Source organism: Setaria italica, chromosome II, assembly GCF_000263155.2.
Source record: "Setaria italica strain Yugu1 chromosome II, Setaria_italica_v2.0, whole genome shotgun sequence".
NCBI classification, from domain to species: domain Eukaryota; kingdom Viridiplantae; phylum Streptophyta; class Magnoliopsida; order Poales; family Poaceae; genus Setaria; species Setaria italica.
The window spans coordinates 37,460,873-37,483,160 of NC_028451.1; the positions used below are offsets into that span (position 1 = coordinate 37,460,873).

The window sequence follows — 22,288 nt, forward strand, 5'->3', positions numbered from 1 at the left end:
CGACAGAAAGTGTTAGAGTATATTTGGTAGCTGTAGATATACGTATCGTAGACTGCCATATGTATTCGAGGGAGTCTTGCCCCTAAGTTTCTATACTCTATATATACCGGCTGAGGTCTCAATGCAATACAATCCATCTGTTATACGCAATCTATTCCCTCCTATATGGTATCACGAGTTTAAAGTTTCATTCCTAGAGCTAAGACTTCCGCTACCCTCACGCCGCCTCTGGAGACATCGATCTCGAGGGGGCAGCGCCACGGTTTCCTCGGCGGTCTGTGATCCGCCTCCTTTCAGAGTCATCAAGCAGCCCAGTTGACATCTTCATGGCTCCTGTGAGCCAAGCCGCGCTTGTAACACGGAGCGGTTGCTGGGCGCCTACCACGAGAAGAGGCTATCACCTGGTGGCGCATCGGGCTAGTGATTTGTTTTTGGGTATTCCGTGCCCTGTCTAATCTGTCTCTCTAAACTTCCCTGCGATCGTTCATCACAGCAGGAGAAAGAGGACAAATGAGATTGGGTAAGCTAGGGGCACCTTGACATCCACATGGAGACATCCTTGCTGCTGCTGTGTCTTTTTTCTTTTGCCCGATCAAAGATTAGGATTGCGTCGCCCATGGCCTGTCGACCTCTTGCCTCTACTTCAACATCTGTGTCGACTTCACCAGCTCCTGCCTCGTCTCCGACTGTGCGGCTTGGCAAGATGGATGGTGCCCTAGGGGATGCCCGTGTGCACCACCCTCCTCGCTGCTTCGTCCGCATGTCAATCTCTGCCAGCTCATCGTTGCCTCCACCGATCGGGACACCTCCACCGACTTCGCCCATCGTCGTCTCGCCCCGTGCATACTCGGTCTGATCAGCCGATGTGCGTGATCCACCCGACTCCCATGACGTTCATCCTCGTATTGCGCGCCTCTTCTCCGAGTATGGATGGCAGGGCATCACCCCTTCGGGCAGCAGCGGCGCCACCCGTGGTCTCCTTTGCCATTGCATCCTTACCGTCGCCGACCACATCAACGACCTCGTCGTCAACTACGAGTCGCTACACCTTGCACGCATGGTCTTCATCAGGCTGTTCGAGTTCTTCGCCGTCTCCTTCGAGCTCTACCACCGCGTCATCCGGATCATCAGGCCTTGCGTCAGATCGTCCGGGTCCACCTCCTCGCTTCTTCATCCAGCACTACCTCGTCGCCAGTGTCGCCATCTAATCTCCACCTCGTTCATCTACTCCAGCAACCGCGGGCTGCATCGGTATCTTCTACCTCGCCGTTTTTCTGCGCCTGCGACCACCGTGGAGGCCTTCTCTGCTCCTCAGACAACGGCGTGTCTGGTTGTGCACTCTCCCTTGCACGTCCGGTATTGGCAACACCAGTGCGTGCCATCATCCCCGATGCGTTCCCGAACCTAGGAAACCTGGGAATGTCTCATCCGATGGCTTAACTGCATCGACTTTGGCATCGACCCCCCTCTACGATTGCCTCGACGCGTCACCATCTTCATCTTTGGCATCTTCCCCTATGCGCCACCATCCTCTTCACGGCGCCTCCTCGTGCGCCCGCGGTTACATGTGCGGCTCCCTCATCTTCAGCAACCTCGACGGCTATGTCGACCATGGCTACTCTACGCACGGCATCCTCGACCACGGCTACTCTACGCATGGCATCCTTGACCATGGTTACTCATCCTCATGCTCGACTACATCGACATCGGCACAAGGGGCTATCATCTGCATGAGTTACTCGCTAGTTTTCTCTCCAGTCGCAGCATCCGCACCGCACCGACGTTATCACTACGGGAGGATGTCAGTCCGTCGGCTTTTGCCTTCGGCTTCTTCTCCAGTCTCACCGTCTGCGGTGCTCCCGCTGTGACTGCAGGGGCTGTTAGAGTATATTTGGTAGTTGTAGATATATGTATCGTAGACTGCAATATGTATCCAGAGGAGCTTGCCCCCCCAAGTCTCTGTAGTCTATATATATATCAGCTGAGGTCTCAATGCAATACAATCCATCTATTATACGCAATCTACTCTCTCCTACAGGAAGGGCGCGGCGAGGAAGGCCAAGAAGTAGACCGGTGCCGGCGACCCCCTTCCATTCCGCCTGTAGATGTGCCCTCCGCTCCTCCCCGGATTTGGGGTATTTTGGTCTTTGTTCATCTGCATTAATGGACTTTAGTCCATGGATCCAAACCGGGTAGGGATTAAAGTTTAGTTTAGTGAATAGGGGGCTAAAGTTTAGTTTAGTTCCTAGAGGAACCAAACAGGACAACCACAATGTGCACCAAAAGCAATCCATAGGAATTAAAATGTTCCACTCAACCTACCTGACACATTTTAGGAGTGATCTATAAGGCAGCTTATAGCAAAAGATGCCCATAAATTTATAAGCTACCCATAAAAAATAAAATAGTAATTTATCTCTCTCCTTCCTCTTCCCCTCCCTATCCCTCTCCTTACTTTCCTCTCTCCGCATCCACCGCTACTGCTTGCTTTTGGGCTGAGCGCTGACACATGACCCACTACTACTTGACCCAAATATATTGGGCTTTTCCGTCCCCGCAATCATTTCTCCGAGTGCGGCCGCGGACGTGGAGTCGCGCGTGGGGCTCCGTCACCGTCAGATGCTACAAGAATCCAAAGCCACGCACGTCCATCTTCCTGATTCTTTTCGATTTGTCAGTTACTCAGTTGGATTTTTTTTTTGATCTCCTGGATCTACACCATATTGAAAATAGAGGACAGGGCATTCCATCATGTCTATTCCTCAATTATCTCTAAGGCCCCGTTTGGATCATTGGAATTGAATTCCATCCTAATAATCATAATTTAGACATAAATTAATTAAGCTAATATAATTGTATGTGGAATATAGTTGTATATTATAGTTGGGGATATGGGAGAGATACTTATATGCTGCACTTCTACTATAGAGAAGCGAGTCTAAGAGCATGCTATAAGAATTGAATTCCATTCTAATAACCATAATCTATAGAATCAATTTCCATCTCCCACCCCATGAATTTAAGATAGGCTTATATCTAAACTTTGGAAAGTTGTGGAATACCACATTCCAACATAAATTAGCCTACTCTATTAAATAGATTCCAATTCCTTCAAAATAAAGGGATCCAAACGGGGCCTAATATGAGTTGATTTTCACGCTAGAGGCGAGGGTCCAATTTAATTTCTCATTTCCAATACCATGATACCACAAGAGTTCACGGAATCGACCACATGACCCTAAATAAAGCAACTTAACACTTCAACTTAGACAAAGAGGACAATAAAAGGTTTTAGTGCGATAAAACAAAAGCAGTAACTTAAGTTTCAACATCATGTCTACCAAAAATTAAACGTCGTGATACGCCCTAATCATCTTCCCGCTAGCTCGTTCATTATGACGGAATGACAAGCCTCCAATTCAATCAAGTCTCCTTTTCTTTGATCTGACCCCTTTTCTTGTTTGGTTTCACTGCATTCTTTGCTTCTTCCGTTCAGTTGATAGCTCAACTGTGAAAAAAATTTGGATGATCAGATATTGGGTGCAAAGAGACAGTAAAGATAGGAGGAACATTTGATGGCAGGTTAGCATACCATTAGGCACATTGGGCTCGATTTTATCATAGACCGTTTGAAGCAACTCCTCAATGGTAGCCTGGTCATCCTGAAAATTTGAAAACAGGAAAAGTTTAAGGCAACGAGCAAATTTCTGTAATTGAAAATAAAATTTCAATAACAAGTCCTATATGCTCGACAAATTATTGTACTTCAACTAAGTTACCCTTCTTTTCACTTCTTTATAACTAATTAATAGACTTCTGGAACAACTAATTTGGCCTTTCTAAATCGATGTTGGGTATGCATTCTAAAACAACCAGGTCATAGAACTTTTCACGAACTTCTCCTCCACTATGCATAGCAGTCAGTTTGATAGAGGTCACGCTTTATCACCAAAAAGAATCAAGAATATATAGAACTAAACTTGCCTTGGAGTTGCTGCAGATTTTTCACCCTAGCTAGCTTTCAGTTTTAGGTAGCCACTGCGACTGCTCTGCATTAAGTGAAAAAAAACAAGAGGTGCTCAATGTAATGATCACCATGAAAACAAGTACACTAATAAGTGGCTTTTGATCTGATCCAGCAAATTACAGAAGTGAGGAATAGGGATGCAATAATACATATTCTGCACGAAAATAAAATATGACTTGGCATGCAATTGTTATATTACCAGACTAGAGCAACTCCAAGAGTTCCCTAAAAAATTCTTCCCCAAAACGAGGTATTGGGAGCTATGCTAAATTTTTTTTCCCAAAAACATAGTAGGCCACAACAGAATGCTAAAAACTATCTTCCAATAATTTAACAAAAGACCACATCATCATAATTTAGCCAATATACTTGGCTTGCCCCACCTTTCGACCCATGACACTGGGCGTCCGGAGTCCTTCTCCGGGTGCAGCGCCATGCACCGAACCTCCTCGACCCCTTCTGTTTTGAGTAGTATTGTTTGAGCTTTCAAGGGATCTACATAGAAATGAAAACAAAATGCAGAACAACGTTTGTACTTGGATTATCTGTTAGCAGTATAGCCCAGTTGATATTAGTGAAGTTCAAGGTATGCAGAATCCAAACTCTTATAGCACTATAATTACCGACAATCTTCAAGAATTATGAGCACTACAACATGTAATATGGGAGCAGGAATAGTTCAGTAGCTGAGTCCCTGTAAACACCCATTCACCACTGCAGTGTTTTTATACTAATTCAAGAATTTCTGTTGCTAGAAAGAATGTTCCTCCAACTCTCCAAACACTAAAATTGGAATGCTGTAGAGGTCGAAGCCTTTACTTGTCCGAAAGTCTCTTCATACTTCACCATAGCTATCTTCAGTGTGTCTTTGTCGCACTGCCTGAATACAAGCTCCATGAGCATTCTGGAGCTTTGTGCTTCTACTCTATCTCCTCGAACCTGAAGTGAATACAAATATGAGGTGAGTATTATGCAACTGTAAGAATGGGAAGTTTCTAAAGTTGAACTGAGAAATTAAGAACTTATGCAGAAGAAAGAAAGAAAAATTGAACAGTGGTGTAAGGCTAAAATCTGTCTGAAAAATTGACCGCGTGCTTCAGGCGCCACCGGAGCGCAGCAGGTGAGGAACCGTCGTCGTCGTCGAGCACTCAGACCTTGAGCTGCGCGCCATCGCTGGCCACGTAGTGCAGGCGCCCGCCGTAGTGCGCAAGGCGCGCATCACCGCCGCCCGCCGCCAGCGCTACCGCCCCGCTGCTCGCCCCGCCGGATCTTGAAACTACAACTACATCAAACCTCAGCAGATCTTGAAGCTCAACAGATCTTGAAGCTTCGGATGGACACCACTAGCGGCCATCAGCCGCCATCCTTCTTTCGTGCGTTGTGCCCGCACTTCCCATCGGCTGCCCTCCTCGCAGCCGCCACTCTCGCCGCCACGCATCTGTGGTCCGCCGGGAACCGATGCTTGAGGCACACCTTGAGGCCGCACCTCTTGCACTGCATTGTGGCATCGTGTTGCAGAAGGTGAGCACCTCCTTGCACCGTGGCGCGGGGGCACTGTGGCTTGCGCTTCCTCGCCGGGTAGCAGCTGCCCAACCGCGCGTGCGTGTCCAAGATGTCAGCCTGCCCCGGTGCCGCCCGCTCGACGGAGTCGCCATAGTCCGGGCACAGCACGACGGGAAAAAACGCGCGCGGGGAAGGGGAGGGAGGCGGATTGGGGAAGACCGGCCGACGCGAATATATGCGGGGCGGACGGTGTTTTTTCGTGTTGCTAATATTTCGGTGAGTTTTAGGTGGACTGTTGGAGTTCTTTTTTTCTCTTTTTTTCCCTAAAGGAGGTATTGGGGATAAAATTAGCAGTCTTTTGGAGTTGCTCTAAATAGCTAATTAAACAAGACAGGATCCACGCCTTTTCATATTTGACAACAACTGAAAGTAAACTTGCTTGCCTTTGCATCATTATCTCAAGGATTTATCTCATACGTGCATGTGAACAGAAAAAGAATTAAACGACACAGACACATACTATGCAGGGTAATATGATTCGGAAGTGGCTACAATAATATTATATGTTCATTACAACAAAATAAAGACATGATTAAAATCAATAACACCCAAATGATTACTCATTAAGCTAATTTATCAAAATATCAGTACAAATGTTTCAAATGGAAGAGTACTACTACTAGCTAGTATCATTTGACAAGGTTTGAACGGAAGAGTACTCATCAGAAACTGATTCAGTTACCCCGCAAAAATAAAAAGAAAAAAGAACTAATTCATATAAACAGAAATGTACATTTTGGAGTCAATAACAGAGATGTGCATACTTTCGATCTGCAAAAGTAAAATGATTCGGGAGTGGCTACAATAGTATTAGATGTTCCCTACAACAAAACAAAGATATGATTCAAATCAACAAAACCCAAATGATTACTCCTGAAGCTAATTTATCAAATATCAATACAAACGTTTCGAATGGAAGAGTACCACTACTAGTATCATTTGATAATGTTAGAACCGAAGAAAGTAGTCAACAGAAATTGATTCAGTTAACCCGGCAAAAATAAAAAGAAAGAGCTAATTCAAATAAACAGATGTGCAACTTTCTGTCTGCAAAAGTATAAAAGGTATTCATTCTTTAGTCATTTTGTTATTCGCGCATTTTGGAGTCAATAACAGAAAAGGTTAGCAAAATTTTATCTAAAAATTGGGTGCCAACAGAACTTCGTTTGTGCAATGACATACTTGATCTTAATTAGATAATCAATGCTAGCTAGTTGGTTCCATTTTGATTCTTTGTTGGATCATTCTAATAATAAGGCAGAAACTGATGACCTAATTAACGCTCTTTTGAGGTTCAAAATATAATACAGACTATAAAGCAACAAAACTGCAAAACCATAACCCCGCAAGAAATTCACTAGATCTATAAGGATTCCAACGCCCCAACAAGCCACCCATCGACCAATCCAAAATCATGCTAGACATCCACAAGCATTCTACATTTCTACTGTGGGACCATCATAAACGCATCACGCATCACCAGATCAAGTGAATTTCTTGCGGGCTCTAAATCCCAGCAAAATGGGCTCTAAACAAGCTAAAAAAAAATGCGAAAGCTATGTCTCACCGCCACCCCAGGTTTCCCCGACGCTAGATCTGTTAAGATCTCGACCAAAGATCCTGCCAGTGCTACTACTAGCTCGAGCACAAGTATGTGCTGCGTGCACGCGTGCGTGTAGCCGTATACCTCTGGCCGATGCAGAACTCGCAGAGCTCGCGGCGGCTGCCCGTTGGAGAAGATGATGATGATGAGCGCGAGCACAGACAGATCGTACGCCTTCTTGAGCAGCAGGCTGTTGCGGCGCTTGCTGAAGGCCGCGCCGTCACCTGCCCGTAGATCTTGTTCTCCCGTCCCTCCCCATGGCGCCGGCAGCTTCGTGCGAAGGCACCTTAGCTGGCTACGACTACGGCTCAACAATAATCTTCTACCCTTACAGCTGCTGCCTCTCTCGATGATCTCCCTACTACCACGGCCAGAGCTTCTAGCTAGAGATGGAGACAACACGGAACGAAGCGAACGAAAAGTGGAAGGGGCAATGGGGAGAGGAGCCGAGGAGAGGTAGGGGAGGGCGCTAGTAAAGAGCTGAGGAGTGATTAGGGTTGCCGTTTTCGGCAAGGTGGTAGGCGACGCGGAGCCCTAGAGGCACGCGTGATCAGCTAGCTCGTACGTACGCACACGCCACCTTTGCATTCAATCAGATTCAATTCGGCTGCTGCCAACTGATGGGTAGTGGAAAGAATTCATAGCTACATGTATTTAATTATCTTCAGCGGCCGGGCAGCATGTCTGTAACATGTGAAACGAATTCGTCCAATGTTGCATTAAAAAAATCCATCCAATGCTTTGGAGGATATATTGCATTTGCATGGACGTATCACATATATTGCATAGTGCTAAAATCGCACAATGTTAGCCGTACGTATGAACGTTTCGCTTTAAAAGCTGATGATTTTAGAAACTTCAAACACCGAATTTACAGGAAAGCTATTCGCAAAAAAAAAATACTTACAGGAAAGCTAAAACTACACTCGGGTGTTACGTTGTTCAGCCATGTTTCCATAACAGAATTTTTCAGCCGCCACGCACCAACGCCACTCTCGTGCTTTACGTCTCCAACTTTAGCAAGAAAACATTTTCTCTCTACTGCCGCACGCGCGCTGCTCCACCTCCTCACTCCTCACCACTCCTTTGGCATCTGGCCAAACCCGCACAGCGACACGCCACACATCTTGGATGTACTTGGCGTTTGTTGTCTGGTCCGACCAGTTCGGCATCGCCACCATGGGCACACCGGCGCTAAGCGCTTCCACCGTCGAGTTCCAACCACAATGTGTCATGAAACAGCCGACAGATGGATGTGCTAGAACCTCCAACTGTGGACACCATGGCACTATGAACCCCCTTACCTTAGCTTTGTCGGCAAAATCCTTGGGTAGCTTGCTTGGCAGTCTCCATTGCCCGGACGACCCACAAGAATGGCTTGTTTGCCACTGTTGTAGAGGCCTTCTGCTATCTCGCTCATCTGGTCAGGATCCAGAGAGGCCATGCTACCAAAGGAGACGTACAGAACAGACTGCACCTTTTGGGCGTCGAGCCATGCCTTGCTTTCCATTATCATTGGTGTGTGCAGGTGGATGCCGTAGGACACGTCGTCTGGAAGGCGGTTGTCGAGGAATGCCGACGGAATGGTTGGGCCCACCATCTTGTCTCTCCACGTAGATGCCAAGTAGTCCGCTTCCTGTGGATTCAGGCAGGAAAGAAACGTACGATTCAATGTCAATCAGAAGTTAAGATCATGCAGCCATGTCTCGTATGGAGTCACACATTTGGGCTCACTGCTCACCTGCGGCTCCAAGTCGTAGAATGAGTTGACGAGCACGTGGTCGGCAGTGTCCAACCCCAAGAACTGGTTCACCAGCAACTTCCGAAAAGATGGGTGATAGCTCGTATCGGCCAGGAACGTCGGCATGTCGCTCATCTCGAGCTGGCACGACAGCCGGTCCAGGCCCCGTATCACCTCCGGCTGCAGTAGCGGTGGCGGCGGCAGCCGGCCGGCCCACGCGTGCACGTACAGGATGTCCACGGCGCACGTCTGCGTGAGGAACGCCGCGCCCGCCGCGCCGCGCTGCCTCGCCACGCCCAGCGCCCACGGCATGACCGCGTCGTACACCACCACGTGTCCACGTGGACCGGCCGGCCCAGCTCCGACTCCGACCGGAGGAGCTCGTCCAGCGTCTTGGACCCCGCCGACTCGAGCTGCTCGAAGTAGGGGGCGCCTACTCCTCCTAGCTCGTCGCGGCCACCGCCGTCGCAGCCGTCGGAGAAAACGGCGACGTGCACCGAGCTGGGGGTCGGCTTGGTGGAGTTGACGACGAAACGGGTTGCCGCGAGGGTGCACCGGACGCCGCTGTGGCTCGCGAGCCGCTTGCCGAACTGGAGCAGCGGGTTGATGTGGCCCTGGTGGACCGGGAATGGGACGAGAAGGACGTGGATGCTTCTTTGGTCGGAGCTCGCCATTGCTATCTGAATGTGTGATAATGTGTTATGTGAACTGCAGTGGCGATGTTCTTAAGAATAGCGTGAGTGAAGGTCGCTATATATAGGCGTCTTGGAGCTTCTGCGTCATAATCAGATGCTGAAGCTAGCAAAGCCCAAGTGGCCACCTATTTTTTAATATTTGAACTGATGGTAAGATATGTTCATGATACCTAATTAAACTAGGGAAAGCTATACTACACTCGAGCATTTCTACTCCTCCCCACACTCGAATTTTGCTGCCCAATCATTCCATGCCACAACACCTTCTTGAGCTCCAGCGGCACCTTCTTCTTGAGCTCTGGCGAGTTAGGGTTCGGGGTTGGGTTCGGGGTTGGGTTCAGGGGTGGCGGTTACCTGTGGCCTCCGGGTGTAGAAGGTGCTCCGGGTGGCTCGCCGGCCGGTGGTGGTGGCATTCGAGATGGCGGATGAGCGGAGGCGGCAAGGTGCCGCTGGAGCCGGGCGGTGGCGGACCCCCGGTTGGGCGGTGGTGGTGGCGGGGGCGAGCACTGGCAACGAATTATGGTGGGAGCGGTCGAGACGGTGGCAGAGGATCCGGCGGCTCCCTCCGCAAGCTTCAGATCGAGGTTCGCCAGAGCAGTCCGCCCTGCCACCGCCGCTGCAGTCGGATCCGCGCCGCGCCGGCCATCCTCGACTCCGATTGGTGCCCGCCCAACTCCGGATCGGGCAGGGTGCCGGCGTGGCACGGGACGAGCGGGGGGAAGGTGCCAGTGGGGCACGTGCTGGTGGATGTCGGCGCGGAGAGGGAGGAGATGGAGCGCTTCGTCGTCCCCGCCGAGCTGCTGTGCCGCCCGCCTATCGCCAAGCTGCTCCGCCGCGCCCCGCAGAAGTACGGCTACGCGTGCTAGGGCCCGCTGCGCATCCCCTGCCCTGCCGCCGCGTTCCGCCGCCTCCTCGGCGCGCTCGCCGAGACAAGTAGGGCAGCGGAGGAGGCGGGCGTGGCTCAGGTGACCTCCGACAATGGGAACGAATGGCAGAGGGTGGAGGGAGGGAGGGAGGGTGGGACTCACCGGCATCAGGGATGGTGCCGGCGAGGTAGCGGGGTGGAGACGGCGGCGCCGGCGACTCGGTAAAGAAGGAGATAAGGTAGAGGGAGGTTGGTGGGAGAAGATAAGGTGGAGGATGGACCGATTACGGTGGTTGATTTCAGATCTGACGGACAAAAAAAATTCAGGTGTTGGAAGGATTCTCTACACTCGAGTGCTGTGTTTGATAACCCCTTAAACTAATACATGTTTGTAGCCTCTGTTTTTCCTATATTTTTATTTTAACTAAAAAGTATTATTAGTTATAGCTACATGCTGAAACTCAGTGACCAAAGCTTCCTGTGCATATAACTTTGTTCTTGTCCCATTTTCCCCTTCTTTTCAGAATAGTTATTAGACTTATTTTTCTGGGTAGCTTGAGTGTATATGTTGTCTGATTGTGCAAGTAGGGTTAAGGACATTCGTTTTAATCTATTTCAAGTTTAGAAAGAATTTTATCCTCCAAACTGACATTGGCTTAGATAGCGAATCCCTACCTCATGTGCCAACTGTAGGGGGACAATCCGACAGTTCACCACGGAGCTACCCAAGGTGGTAGATTGTTTGGATGGGACCGTCGTGCTTGGAGCTAGATGGATGAACACATGGACACCGAAAATTAACAAGGTTCGAACCACCGAATAGGTCTAAGACCCTACGTCATGTGCTTGGGGTTTGTATTCTCAATGTATAGCGTATCGAATATGATTTGGATTTTTGAGGGGTCCCTGCCCGCCTTACATAGCCGGGGCAGGGTTACAGATTTGATCCGGATCGAATTCTAGTTGATTGCAAGGAATCAAACCCAATCCTAGTACAAATTATCTCTTTACATATTTAAACCGATCAAATCTCTATCCCTATCTTTTCGTGCCGACGCTTCATCTTACTTTGCACATCTCCGCCTACAATTCAGGTGAGCCATGCTACCCCTTGGCAGGCGTTCAAGCCCATCCGATTGGTACCCGGGGGTCATATCCTCCACAAGAAGCGATCCTTAATGTACGGTAAAGATGACAGCTGTAAAGATGACAGCTGTAAAGATGACAGCTGTAGTGTGGTTACATGGATGATTGGGTTTGCCACGAGGACAACCAACAGATTGCTGGATTTACACTGTTTTGCGTGTATTCATTATAATCACTATTGTTGTGGTGATTATGCGCACTTGATGCGGTTTAAATTGGATGGTTCCACCATATTAATTTGGTATAGAAAAAGGTCCATATCACTCCCCTTAGGTATAGCTAAAATAGATAACCCTTAAAGTTTTTTTATTCAGTTTACCCCTAAAATTATGCCATTTGGTTCGATTATTTATATTTTTTTATTTCTTCATGCACAAGTGGAATCTTAGGTTAAAATTTTGCATGATGATAGAAGGTATCAGAAAAATATATCATGAATTTTTTATCATTATTTTGTTAGGCAGGATATTTAATAATAAATATGTCCTGGAGAGACACACACATATATATATGAAAAATAATGATGAAAAATTAATAATATATTTTTTAATATAGATTCTGATATCCACTACCATCCTATAAAATCTTTAATTAAAATCCAACTTGTGTATAGAACAAAAATTGCGTTATGGATAAATTCAACCAAATAGGATCGTTTAGAGGGTTATCCAAACTTTTGATATACTTGAGGGTAGTAATTTGGATTTTTTTTCTTTAATATATATACCATATAATTTGAGGAAAAAGCAAATTGTATATTGGAAAATATATAGCATTTCCGATAACCTTCCAGAGTTACTCAACATGTGTTCCTCACCTGAGCGCTTATGGTATATTGCACACGCCAACAAATTATGTTGTTCATCTATAAATCTTGGGTGCAATTAAACGCCCCCTCAAACCCAAAGGATCTACATATCGACCATTATTAGGAGTGTCCAACTTTTTCCTACTTATAAAATACGCAAGAGACCTACATTTCTCTATCAAGAAGGAAAATAATACAAGTAACTTATAAATGCGCTTCGGGCTATCACGAATCAGTCGGCATGAGTCACATGAGCAACACTTGATAGGAAATCCGAAATGTTGGTGTCCGAGGTTCCGCCTTCGCTCATGGACTTCTTAACCTTGTCACTCCAGTCTAAAGCCTTCATCCTAAACTCCTTGCACAATTCCCCTTCCATGACCTCCCGCACACACCGCTCCACCTCCTCGCTCCTCACCACTCCTTTGGCATCTGGCCGCACCCGCACGCCAACACGCCACACATCTTGGATGTACTTAGCGTTTGTTGTCTGGTCCGACCAGTTCGGCATCGCCACCATGGGCACACCGGCGCTAAGCGCTTCCACCGTCGAGTTCCAACCACAATGTGTCATGAAACAGCCGACAGATGGATGTGCTAGAACCTCCAACTGTAGACACCATGGCACTATGAACCCCCTTACCTTAGTTTTGTCGGCAAAATCCTTGGGTAGCTTGGCAGTCTCCGTTGCCCGAACGACCCACAAGAATGGCCTGCCACTGTTGTAGAGGCCCTCGGCTATCTCGCTCATCTGGTCAGGATCCAGAGAGGCCATGCTACCAAAGGAGACGTACAGAACAGACTGCACCTTCTGGGCGTCGAGCCATGCCTTGCTTTCCATTGTCATTGGTGTGTGCAGGTGGATGCCGTAGGACACGTCGTCTGGAAGGCGGTTGTCGAGGAATGCCGACGGAATGGTTGGGCCCACCATCTTGGCTCTCCACGTAGATGCCAAGTAGTCCGCTTCCTGTGGATTCAGGCAGGAAAGAACGACTTAAGCCAGTGTGTCAGAACATAGGGCAGCATGATTATAGTTGCAGCCAAGTCTCGTTTACAGTCACCCATTTGGGCTTACTCACCTGCGGCTCCAAATCGTAGAATGAGTTGACGAGCACATGGTCGGCAGTGTCCAACCCCATGAACTGGTTCACCAGCAACTCCCTGAAAGACGGGTGATAGCTCGTGTCCGTCAGGAACGTCGGCATGTCGCTCATCTCGAGCTCGCACGACAGCCCATCCAGGCCCCGTATCTCCTCCGGCCGCAGTAGCGGTGGCGGCGGCAGCCGCCCGGCCCACGCGTGCGCGTACAGGATGTCCACGGCGCACGTCTGCGTGAGGAACGCCGCGCTCGCCGCGCCGCGCCGCCTCGCCACACCCAGCGCCCACGGCAGGAACGCGTCGTACACCACCACGTGCACCGGCCGGCCCTGCTCCGACTCCGACCGGAGGAGCGCGTCCAGCGTCTCGGACCCGGCCGACTCGAGCCGCTCGAAGTAGGGGGCGCCCACCCCTCCTAGCTCGCCGGGGCCGACACCGTCGCAGCCGTCCGAGAAGACGGCGACGTGCACCGAGCTCGGGGTTGGTTTGGTGGAGTTGACGACGAAACGGGTCGCGGCGAGGGTGCACCGGACGCCGCTGTGGCTCGCGAGGCGCTTGCCGAACTGGAGTAGCGGGTTGATGTGGCCCTGGACCGGGAATGGGACGAGAAGGACGTGGATGCTTCTTTCGTTGTCGGAGCTCCCCATGGCTATCTCAATGTGTGATAATGTGTTATCCGAAGTGCAGTGCGAGGTGTTCCTGAGAAGAACATGAGTGAAGGGTCTGTTTATAGGCGTCCAGCAGCCTGGAGCTTCCGCGACATAATCAGGTGCTGAAGCAAAGCTCAAGTGGCCAAGTGTTTCTACTGAAATCGGCGAAAAATGGAGCTCTGCTTGGATCAGCCGCAGGTGCGGTTGGAGAAAACGACACGATCACAGGACGCACTACCCGGGTTCGGAAGCCGTCGGCCCCGTCACTTTGCTTGTCGGTTTTCTTTACATCACATTTACATCACACGTCATCGATGACTTAAGCTTCATATAGGGTGATTGGATTTGCTGTCAGCAGTGACATGAGCATGATTGCGTAATAATTTCATGGACTGTTTCAATCATTTCTTGAGAAAAGCCCCTTGGACTGTTTCAGTTTAGTTCCAACTCTAGAGACAGGCATCCGGCATCGTCATTGGACTATATGTAAAGATCGTTCGATTTCGTTCTAAAGCTGAGCTTACATCATGTGGTTTTTACCATGTTGGAGGCAAATTTGCCATGTCGAAACAAGGCGTATGCTTGTCTGAACAGTAAGTATTCGACAATAACCTCACGATTCTACTGTGCAGCGACGATTCTACTTGTTTCGAGACCACGATTGCATTTGCACTCAACTTTGAATGCCCACCGCAATATCAACATGGAGTTTGCTAATTTACGATCGCCCATGTGAAGGTCCTTCCACGGTTGAATCCCGATAAGTCTTTTATAGTTTGGTCCTCCATGGCACCTACCCTTTTCACTTTCCCTTTTTGTTATGGTCCTACACTCCTCCATAGCAGAGTCCACGTGCACCGGCCGGCGCTGCTCCCGACTCTGACCGTCCAGCGTCTCCGACCCAGCCGAAGAGTTCATCGGAGTTGCAGGCTGCCATGGCGAGCAGGTGTACAAGGACGGTGAAATCAGGAGATAAGATGAATGGTGGTTGGTCCCAAAAAATTGATTTTCGGCAGGCACTAGGGTCCAAAGAAATTTGATCCATGTCATAGAAGATGCCACAAGTTTTTCAGTGACAAATACAAAATCTGGATCTTTTATAATAGCATACGCATTATCCATAATTGCAAATGAAATAAACATGGCAAAACCTAAGCGCATTTTGTTCAAGTCAAATATTTGAGCAAAGTTACAAACATTTTAGACAGAAGGGCAATGATAGCGCTACTGATTACTTAAATACTACAAGATGAGCAGAACAAGATCTGCTAATGGCTTGACATCCGATTGATAGTCTTCATCGTACCTATCCACATGGTGCACCATGAAGCTAATTTATTTCCATGTGCTGATAGCACGGCCGCCTAATTGAGAGTCCTTCCAATAAGCTCAGGGACATCGTACCTATCCACGTCAAGTTCACCATGATACCAATATGGTCCGGGCACTGGCCACCTGTCATCCAAAACATATTTTTTTCTCCAATGATGTAGGTTGATTGTTGAATAAAATAGTTCAAGTCACGAAACAAGTGGCAACGAGAAAACAGAACAAATATTACCTGTATTTCTCCCCCACCATGAAACAATCAAATATGTGCATAGGATACTCTCCGCTGTCGTCCAACATATTTTTCCATTGTAAGTTCAGACTATTATGCTTACCCAGTTACAACTGAGATAACAGAAAAAAAACAGTACCTTTCTGATGGTAATCTGGAATCAACTACTCTTAAAAGATTAAGGATCACATTCCTTGGAAGGAAAGGAGTTACATCGCTTCCATCATAAAAGTTCATGCCAACAAAACTCCCATCAAAACCAATAAGAGGGCCACCGATCCCAGCCTAGTACCAGAAAGACAAATGTTACTGTTAAACTTGTAATTCCTGATTCAGTGGGAGAATTGTAATTAAAGAGTGAGCTCGGATTCTAATGCAATTATTTAATACAGGCTACCATGTAAAGAAACAGTATGAAAATTTCAACATGCTACCTTCGTGATGTTACAAGTGGAACACTGATCGAAGCTCTTTGCAATTAAGTTTGCAATCCTCGTTACTACTTTTCAATTTACCAATTGTGACCATCAATAGTCCATGTATAGTGTCATGCCCTATAGCCACTACCTTTTTAGGTGACACTAACATTCCTTTATCGAAAATGTCTGCAGGTCGAGTGGCATTGAAATGTTTCTTGACACTGACAATAGCAATATTATATTGTAAATTATAGAATTCCAATGTTCCATCACAGCGTTGATTCGGTGGGAGAAACACCTCAATCTGCATTCATTTAGGGCTCCTTTGGCAGTCCACTTCCCCGCAGGGAACCTGGCCGTTTCCGCGCGCCCGCAACCCACGCGGGATTCTTCCACGCAGCGTCCAACTTGCGCATTTGGTAGCCTGCTGGGCCACGTCTTTCAGCCCGAATGAGCCCAGCTTCCACGCGGAAAGACTCCTGACGTCCACAGGTCGGGAAGCGTTCCTCTCCATCCCCGTCGTCTCGCGACTTCTCCCCACGCGAGAGACCGCCACCGCTGCCGCCACCTGATCTCCTCGACGTTGTTGCCTGATCTCCTCCGCAGCCACCCGATCTCCTCCGCAGGTTAGTCCTCATCTTCTTGTGTCTCCCTGCTCTCCGCTAGGGTTTGCGCTCACCGGGCTACCGGGCCGTCGCTGTTTCCTCCCTATCTCAGCTATGGAAATCCTCCTGTAGATCTTGGGGCTACTGCGCCGCCGCTATCTCCTCCCTGCTCCCACGTTCGCTATGAACTTTGGAAGTTGTAGACACGAGCGAATGATGATTTGACGCAGTTGGTCCTGGGCGTGGGCCTTGAGTTGAGGATCTTGTCCGGTTCTACCACTTCACTGGTGGTCGGCGGGTCATCAAGATCCCCAAGGTAAGTTTGCTTCTCCGATCCTGTGATTCTCTTGTTTGTCAAGCTGCTAATAGTTATGCTTGTTTAGTATCAGAATGTTACTCAATCTAATGTCTAGCATCAAAGCGACCATCTTATATTTTCTTGGTAATTGTAAACTGTTGCGCGTTGTCATCATCCATGCATTAGTTATATCTGATAGCCACAGATAGAAGTGGTATTTTGTGTAAAGAGCAAATCAATTTTGGAACCATCAGTTAATGCTTGGAACCTTGTTACATTTTTCACTTTGGCAATCTGAGTCTCCAAGTTAAGTAGATGCATATAAGCCTTGTTTTGAGTTCTTTGGTCATAATCGAATGCATCTCTATTGATTTTTGCAGCCTTTAAAACTAAGAAACTATGAACACTAGATGCAGGAACGATCAATATAGAGTAGTAGTACAGTTAACCTCTAATTAGCAGAGTAGTAGTACAGGTTAGAAACTGTTGATTTTTAATGAAGGTGATTCTCGACTGGATCTGTTCAAAACTGTTTAGAGGGAGGAACGTAGCTAGCTTTGTGCAATCCTTGTTCATGACTGAATAGGCATTTTCAATTGTTGGTTTTAGTTTTTTAGTACCAAGTATATAATAAATGCTTGGATCATTGTGCTAATTAAGAATATAATTTATATATACATACACTAGATAATGAGATCTTGGGAAAGCAAGTTAGGCAGTTCTTGTTGGAGGAGGAGGAAGAGGACAATAAACTGTTCTTTATAATTGTTCCTGCCATAATTTCATACCTACAAGAAGAGAAAATTCCTATGCACACATCTTCTCTTTCTGGTAAAAAAAGGTTAAGGAAATCCTTGAAGGGCACCCGAGCTGGTGTAAAGTTGAGTTCCGAATGAAAACTGAAATATTTAAAGTCACAACGAACTTTCTTAGAAGAGAGAATTTGCTCCGTAACACACGAGGTGTTGTTGTTGAGAAGCATCTTGGGATGTTCATGTTTATGCTCTCACACAATGCTAGCAACCAAAGGCTACAAAAAGCTTTTCAACATAGCGGCGAGATGATCCATCGGAAAATAACAGAAGTTTTTGAAATAATTTCTGCCTTGAATTTGTGAGACTTCCAAGTTTATTCCAAACTCATATCAGAATCGCGATAGATCCTTGTTTTATGCCGTTCTTTTAGGTAGGCATAATCCTTTCCCCAATCTTTTCTTTCCTTGCGTGCCAAGTCCTTAATTTCTTTCCTTCTGTGCAGAATTGCATTGGTGCAATCGATGGCACTCATATACCAATCACCATCGCAGAAGACAAGGCCCCTCCCTACTAAAATAGGAAAGGAACCCTATCACAGAATGTTATGTTAGTCTGCAACTTTGACTTTAACTTCACATTCATTTCATGTGGATGGGCAGGGTCAGCATCAAATGCAGGAGTCCTTAGATCTGCTATTGGCAAAGGATTTAGTGTGCTAAAGGGAAAGTTCTATCTTGTATATGGTGGGTATGCAAATACATCATCCTTTATTGCCCATATCGAGGAGCTCGGTACCATCTCAATGAGATTAAAAGGCATCGTTCGTCTCAAAGTGGTTATGCAAACTACAAAGAACTGTTCAACCATTGCCATGCATTGCTTCGCAACCATATAGAGAGGGCCATTGGTGTTCTAAAGAAGAGGTTCCAGATTCTGAAGGTAGGCACTTTCCATCTCATAGAAAATCAAATCAAGATTGTAGCTGTAGCAGTTGCATTTCACAATATAATTAGAGGGAAAAATGGTCAGAGGGGTGGTAGGATGACCAACCATAGTATATCCCAACAGATCAATATGTTGACGTGCCGGAGGGGGACAACAACTATCCAAGTGAGGCGGAATCAAACAATAGCAGTACTCTAAGAGATCAGATTACACACCAAATGTGGGATTCTTATAATAATAATAATTAGTTTAGAATAATATCTTTGAGAGGAGTATGGCTCCTCTAGTTTTTGTATGATTTGCTTATGTAATTTTTGGAACTTTCTACTACAAATATTATTATAATCAGTGACTTTTTTAATGCAATTGTTATCTTTGTACTTGAATTTATTTTTTTAAAACACCTTGATCTTGCTTATGTTTCTTTGTACTTCATCTTAACATATTTTGGGAAATGCAGCCATGGCAGGAGAAGCTGATAGGGCTGCTTGGAACTCCACTTACGAGAAAGGTCTTGTTGAAATATTACATAACTACAAAGATAACCCTAAATATAAAGGTCAAAATGGTTGAATATCGGAGGGCTGGAGGATTATCACCAGCAAGTTTAATGAGAAGTTTCCCGTAGCTCATTTCACAAAGAAGCAGGTGTAGGAGAAGGAGAAGGAGCTCAAAGCTAATTACAAGGCACTAAGAGATGCTAAAAGAGACAGTGGTAATGGTTGGAATGAATCTGTATGTATGATACTAACGGAACCAAAAGTATAGGAGAAGCTAATTGCAGTAAGCCATTTGGACTCTATATAAAATATGCTAAGAACTAGCTAAGTTATTGTTGTTAAGTAATTATCCTTTTCTGTTACATTCAATAGAATCACCTAAGAGTAGTAAAGTTTGGCAAAAAGCCATTTCCTCTGTTTTACCAATTGGAATCATTTCGTGAAGTTCCCTCACTTGCATATCTTAATTTGTTACTTCCAGCATCAAACATTTATTGGTTCTTTGAAAATCATCTAATCTAAGTTCCAATTGTATCTATGAATAGAAAGTGTTGCTACAGGAAACCTAAAGTTTACGTCATCTGCACCTGCACCTTCTGCTCCTACTCCTGCACCTGCACCTTCTGCTCCTACTCCTAATCTCCCTCCTCCAGCTCCTGATCTCCCACCTCCAGCTCCTGTTGAAAGAAGTAATTCTGAACAAAGCCTTTGTGATGATCTCAATCTCTATGGTACAAATCCCTTTGCCTCCAGTTTTGATGGTCAAGCACGTAATGAAAACAATGCAGCTCAATCTGCCTCATCAAATCAAGATTCAAGGTAGGTTAAGGTGGAAAAAAGCGTAAGCAAAGTCACATTGGATCTACTTTTGAGGGATATGTGGAGTAAAAAAGAGCCAAACCAGCAAAATTTTGGAAGCTCTTGAAGAAAAGAAAAGGCATAAGGAAGAATTTTCAGTTGAGAAGTGTGTTGATCAAGTGGATGTTATAGTTGAATTAACTGATGAGGAGAAGTCATATGCTTTGGATATTTTTGAATCTGAGACACTCAGGAAGACATTCATTGCAACCAAGAATCCTAATGTTCGATTACTGTGGCTAAAGCAAAAAATTAGGTATGTCTCTTTGAATATGCTTAGTGTATGGTTCATGAAAAACTTACTCGTCTGATTATGTCTGACTTGAAATGCAAGTAGAGTTGGTATAAATATGATTGACCATGTCAGTTCAATTATTCACTTTTTTTGTTAATTGCAGAGCCTTTATGGGAAGCACTATATGATCCGAAAGTCAGTCGCCAAGATCCCCAAGGTAGCTGCATTTTTTATTGTTTACACTAGGAAATCTCTATGAACTAGTGCACACTTTAATTTTTTTTGTTTGAATTTCCTACCAATTTCGTACTAGTGGCTTCAAACTTAGTATCTCTGCAAGGTTCCAAGGGGACATGTTTTGAATTGCATAGCTTCATCTAGTCAGTTTATTGTGGGGTATTGAATAGTACTTATGATTCATCATTTAATGAGGTCCTGATTATTGAGAACCAAGTCCAGGCTAGAGATAGTATAAATATGGACCGTGTTGGGCTTTCCTGCTTTGCTACTTCATGTTTACTGAAATGCTTTCTGTTGTAGTAGTAGCATCTAGTCATCTGGTAACTTGATGCCGACCAATATCATTGTTCACACTTTTATATGTTACTTGTAGAGTGCTTGGCGGAAGCAATGCATAGAAGTTGGACCATCTTTTTTGACAGGAGTTGGTGGTGTAGAATGCTTGACAGGAGTTGCGCATGCTTCTACTTTTGTTAGTTCTCTCCGGCATTCATATAGGAGGATACTAGGCTGAGAGCTCTTTTAGTCCACGTTTTCATCATAGGCACTGTGACAGTTTTAATCAAGCAGTATTACTAGTATTGTCTGAATTTTATCAGGGGATGGTAAGTGAGATCTATGTGGATTTAAATTATGTGGATGTGATGGAATTAACTATTTTTCACTACGGGATATATTTGTCACAACTTCATTTTGAAGTCCGCACCAGACACACTCCAAAGAATCATTGGGTGGAGCACAAAAAGGATACCCTTTCCAAGCAAGTAATTCACCAAATCGATCTTCAAATTGATGAAGCAACTCCCCATTGACTGGTTTAAAAAACAAGATCAGAAGTTAGCATAAGGGACATCAGAAATATAAAACCCAAAGAACTTACATTCAATCACAAGTGGTGGTGGCATTGGACAGCCAAAGGATTTTATCCAGTAAATAGTTTTCATGAATCCTGATGCAACAAGGTGATTAATATTAGTACTCCAAATGACGATATAAAATATTCTGCAGTCAATTGTCGGTAACATTTACAATGATGACTTGCAAGATTATTGACACCTGAAGGGACTACGCTTGATACACCTAACACCTTGAGGCAACGAATAATGACAGAAGTGGAGTTCTCTAGGACTGCAATAGAACAACAAAAAGACATCCGACTCAAGGTAGGCAAAATTAGACAATCAGACTCATACATATTCAATGAAAGATATGACAAGAGTGAGCAGATTCATATGCCACAAATATAAGCATTGCCATATCAATTGTTTTAGCTCTTTCTAATTTAGACACATTAGCTTGAAAATTAAGCAAGGGCACTAATTTAGCAATAAGAGACAGGGGCGGATCTGGGCCCCGGGCTGCCCGGGCTGCAGCCCGGGGCGAGGCCCAATAGCAGTGGAAAACTTCTTCATAAAAATAGTATAAAAAAGCATTTTGGCCCATTAGTCCACCCCAAAAAAGTTAGCCCAGGCGGAAGGCGTCCAGGCGGCCCAACAACTTGCGTTGCCCTAGCAGTTCCGGCCGGCCCATGTAAGCATGCGATGGGCGGCCTCCCGGCTGGCGGCTCCCCGACTCCAGTGCGGCAGTGCTCCTCTCCTGCCGAGCGCCCGCCGCCCGATGTCCCGACCGTGGACCGCCCGCCGCCCAGCTCGGCAGGACGCCAGGGCTCGCCGTCC

The 22,288-nt window shown here is 46.3% G+C and overlaps 1 protein-coding gene and 1 pseudogene across 1 annotated transcript; both read right to left on the reverse strand.

Moving 5' to 3' along the window:
* Positions 1 to 8,209: 8,209 nt before the first annotated feature.
* On the reverse strand, positions 8,210 to 9,608 carry LOC101764012 (annotated as a pseudogene).
* Positions 9,609 to 12,473: 2,865 nt separating this feature from the next.
* On the reverse strand, positions 12,474 to 14,193 carry LOC101767525 (crocetin glucosyltransferase 2). Its single transcript, XM_004957312.3, has 2 exons — positions 13,528 to 14,193; positions 12,474 to 13,415 (listed from the first exon to the last, which is right to left on the reverse strand). The coding sequence occupies exons 1-2, from the start codon at positions 14,191 to 14,193 to the stop codon at positions 12,681 to 12,683; spliced, it is 1,401 nt and encodes a 466-aa protein (XP_004957369.1). The 3' UTR covers positions 12,474 to 12,680.
* Positions 14,194 to 22,288: the final 8,095 nt, after the last annotated feature.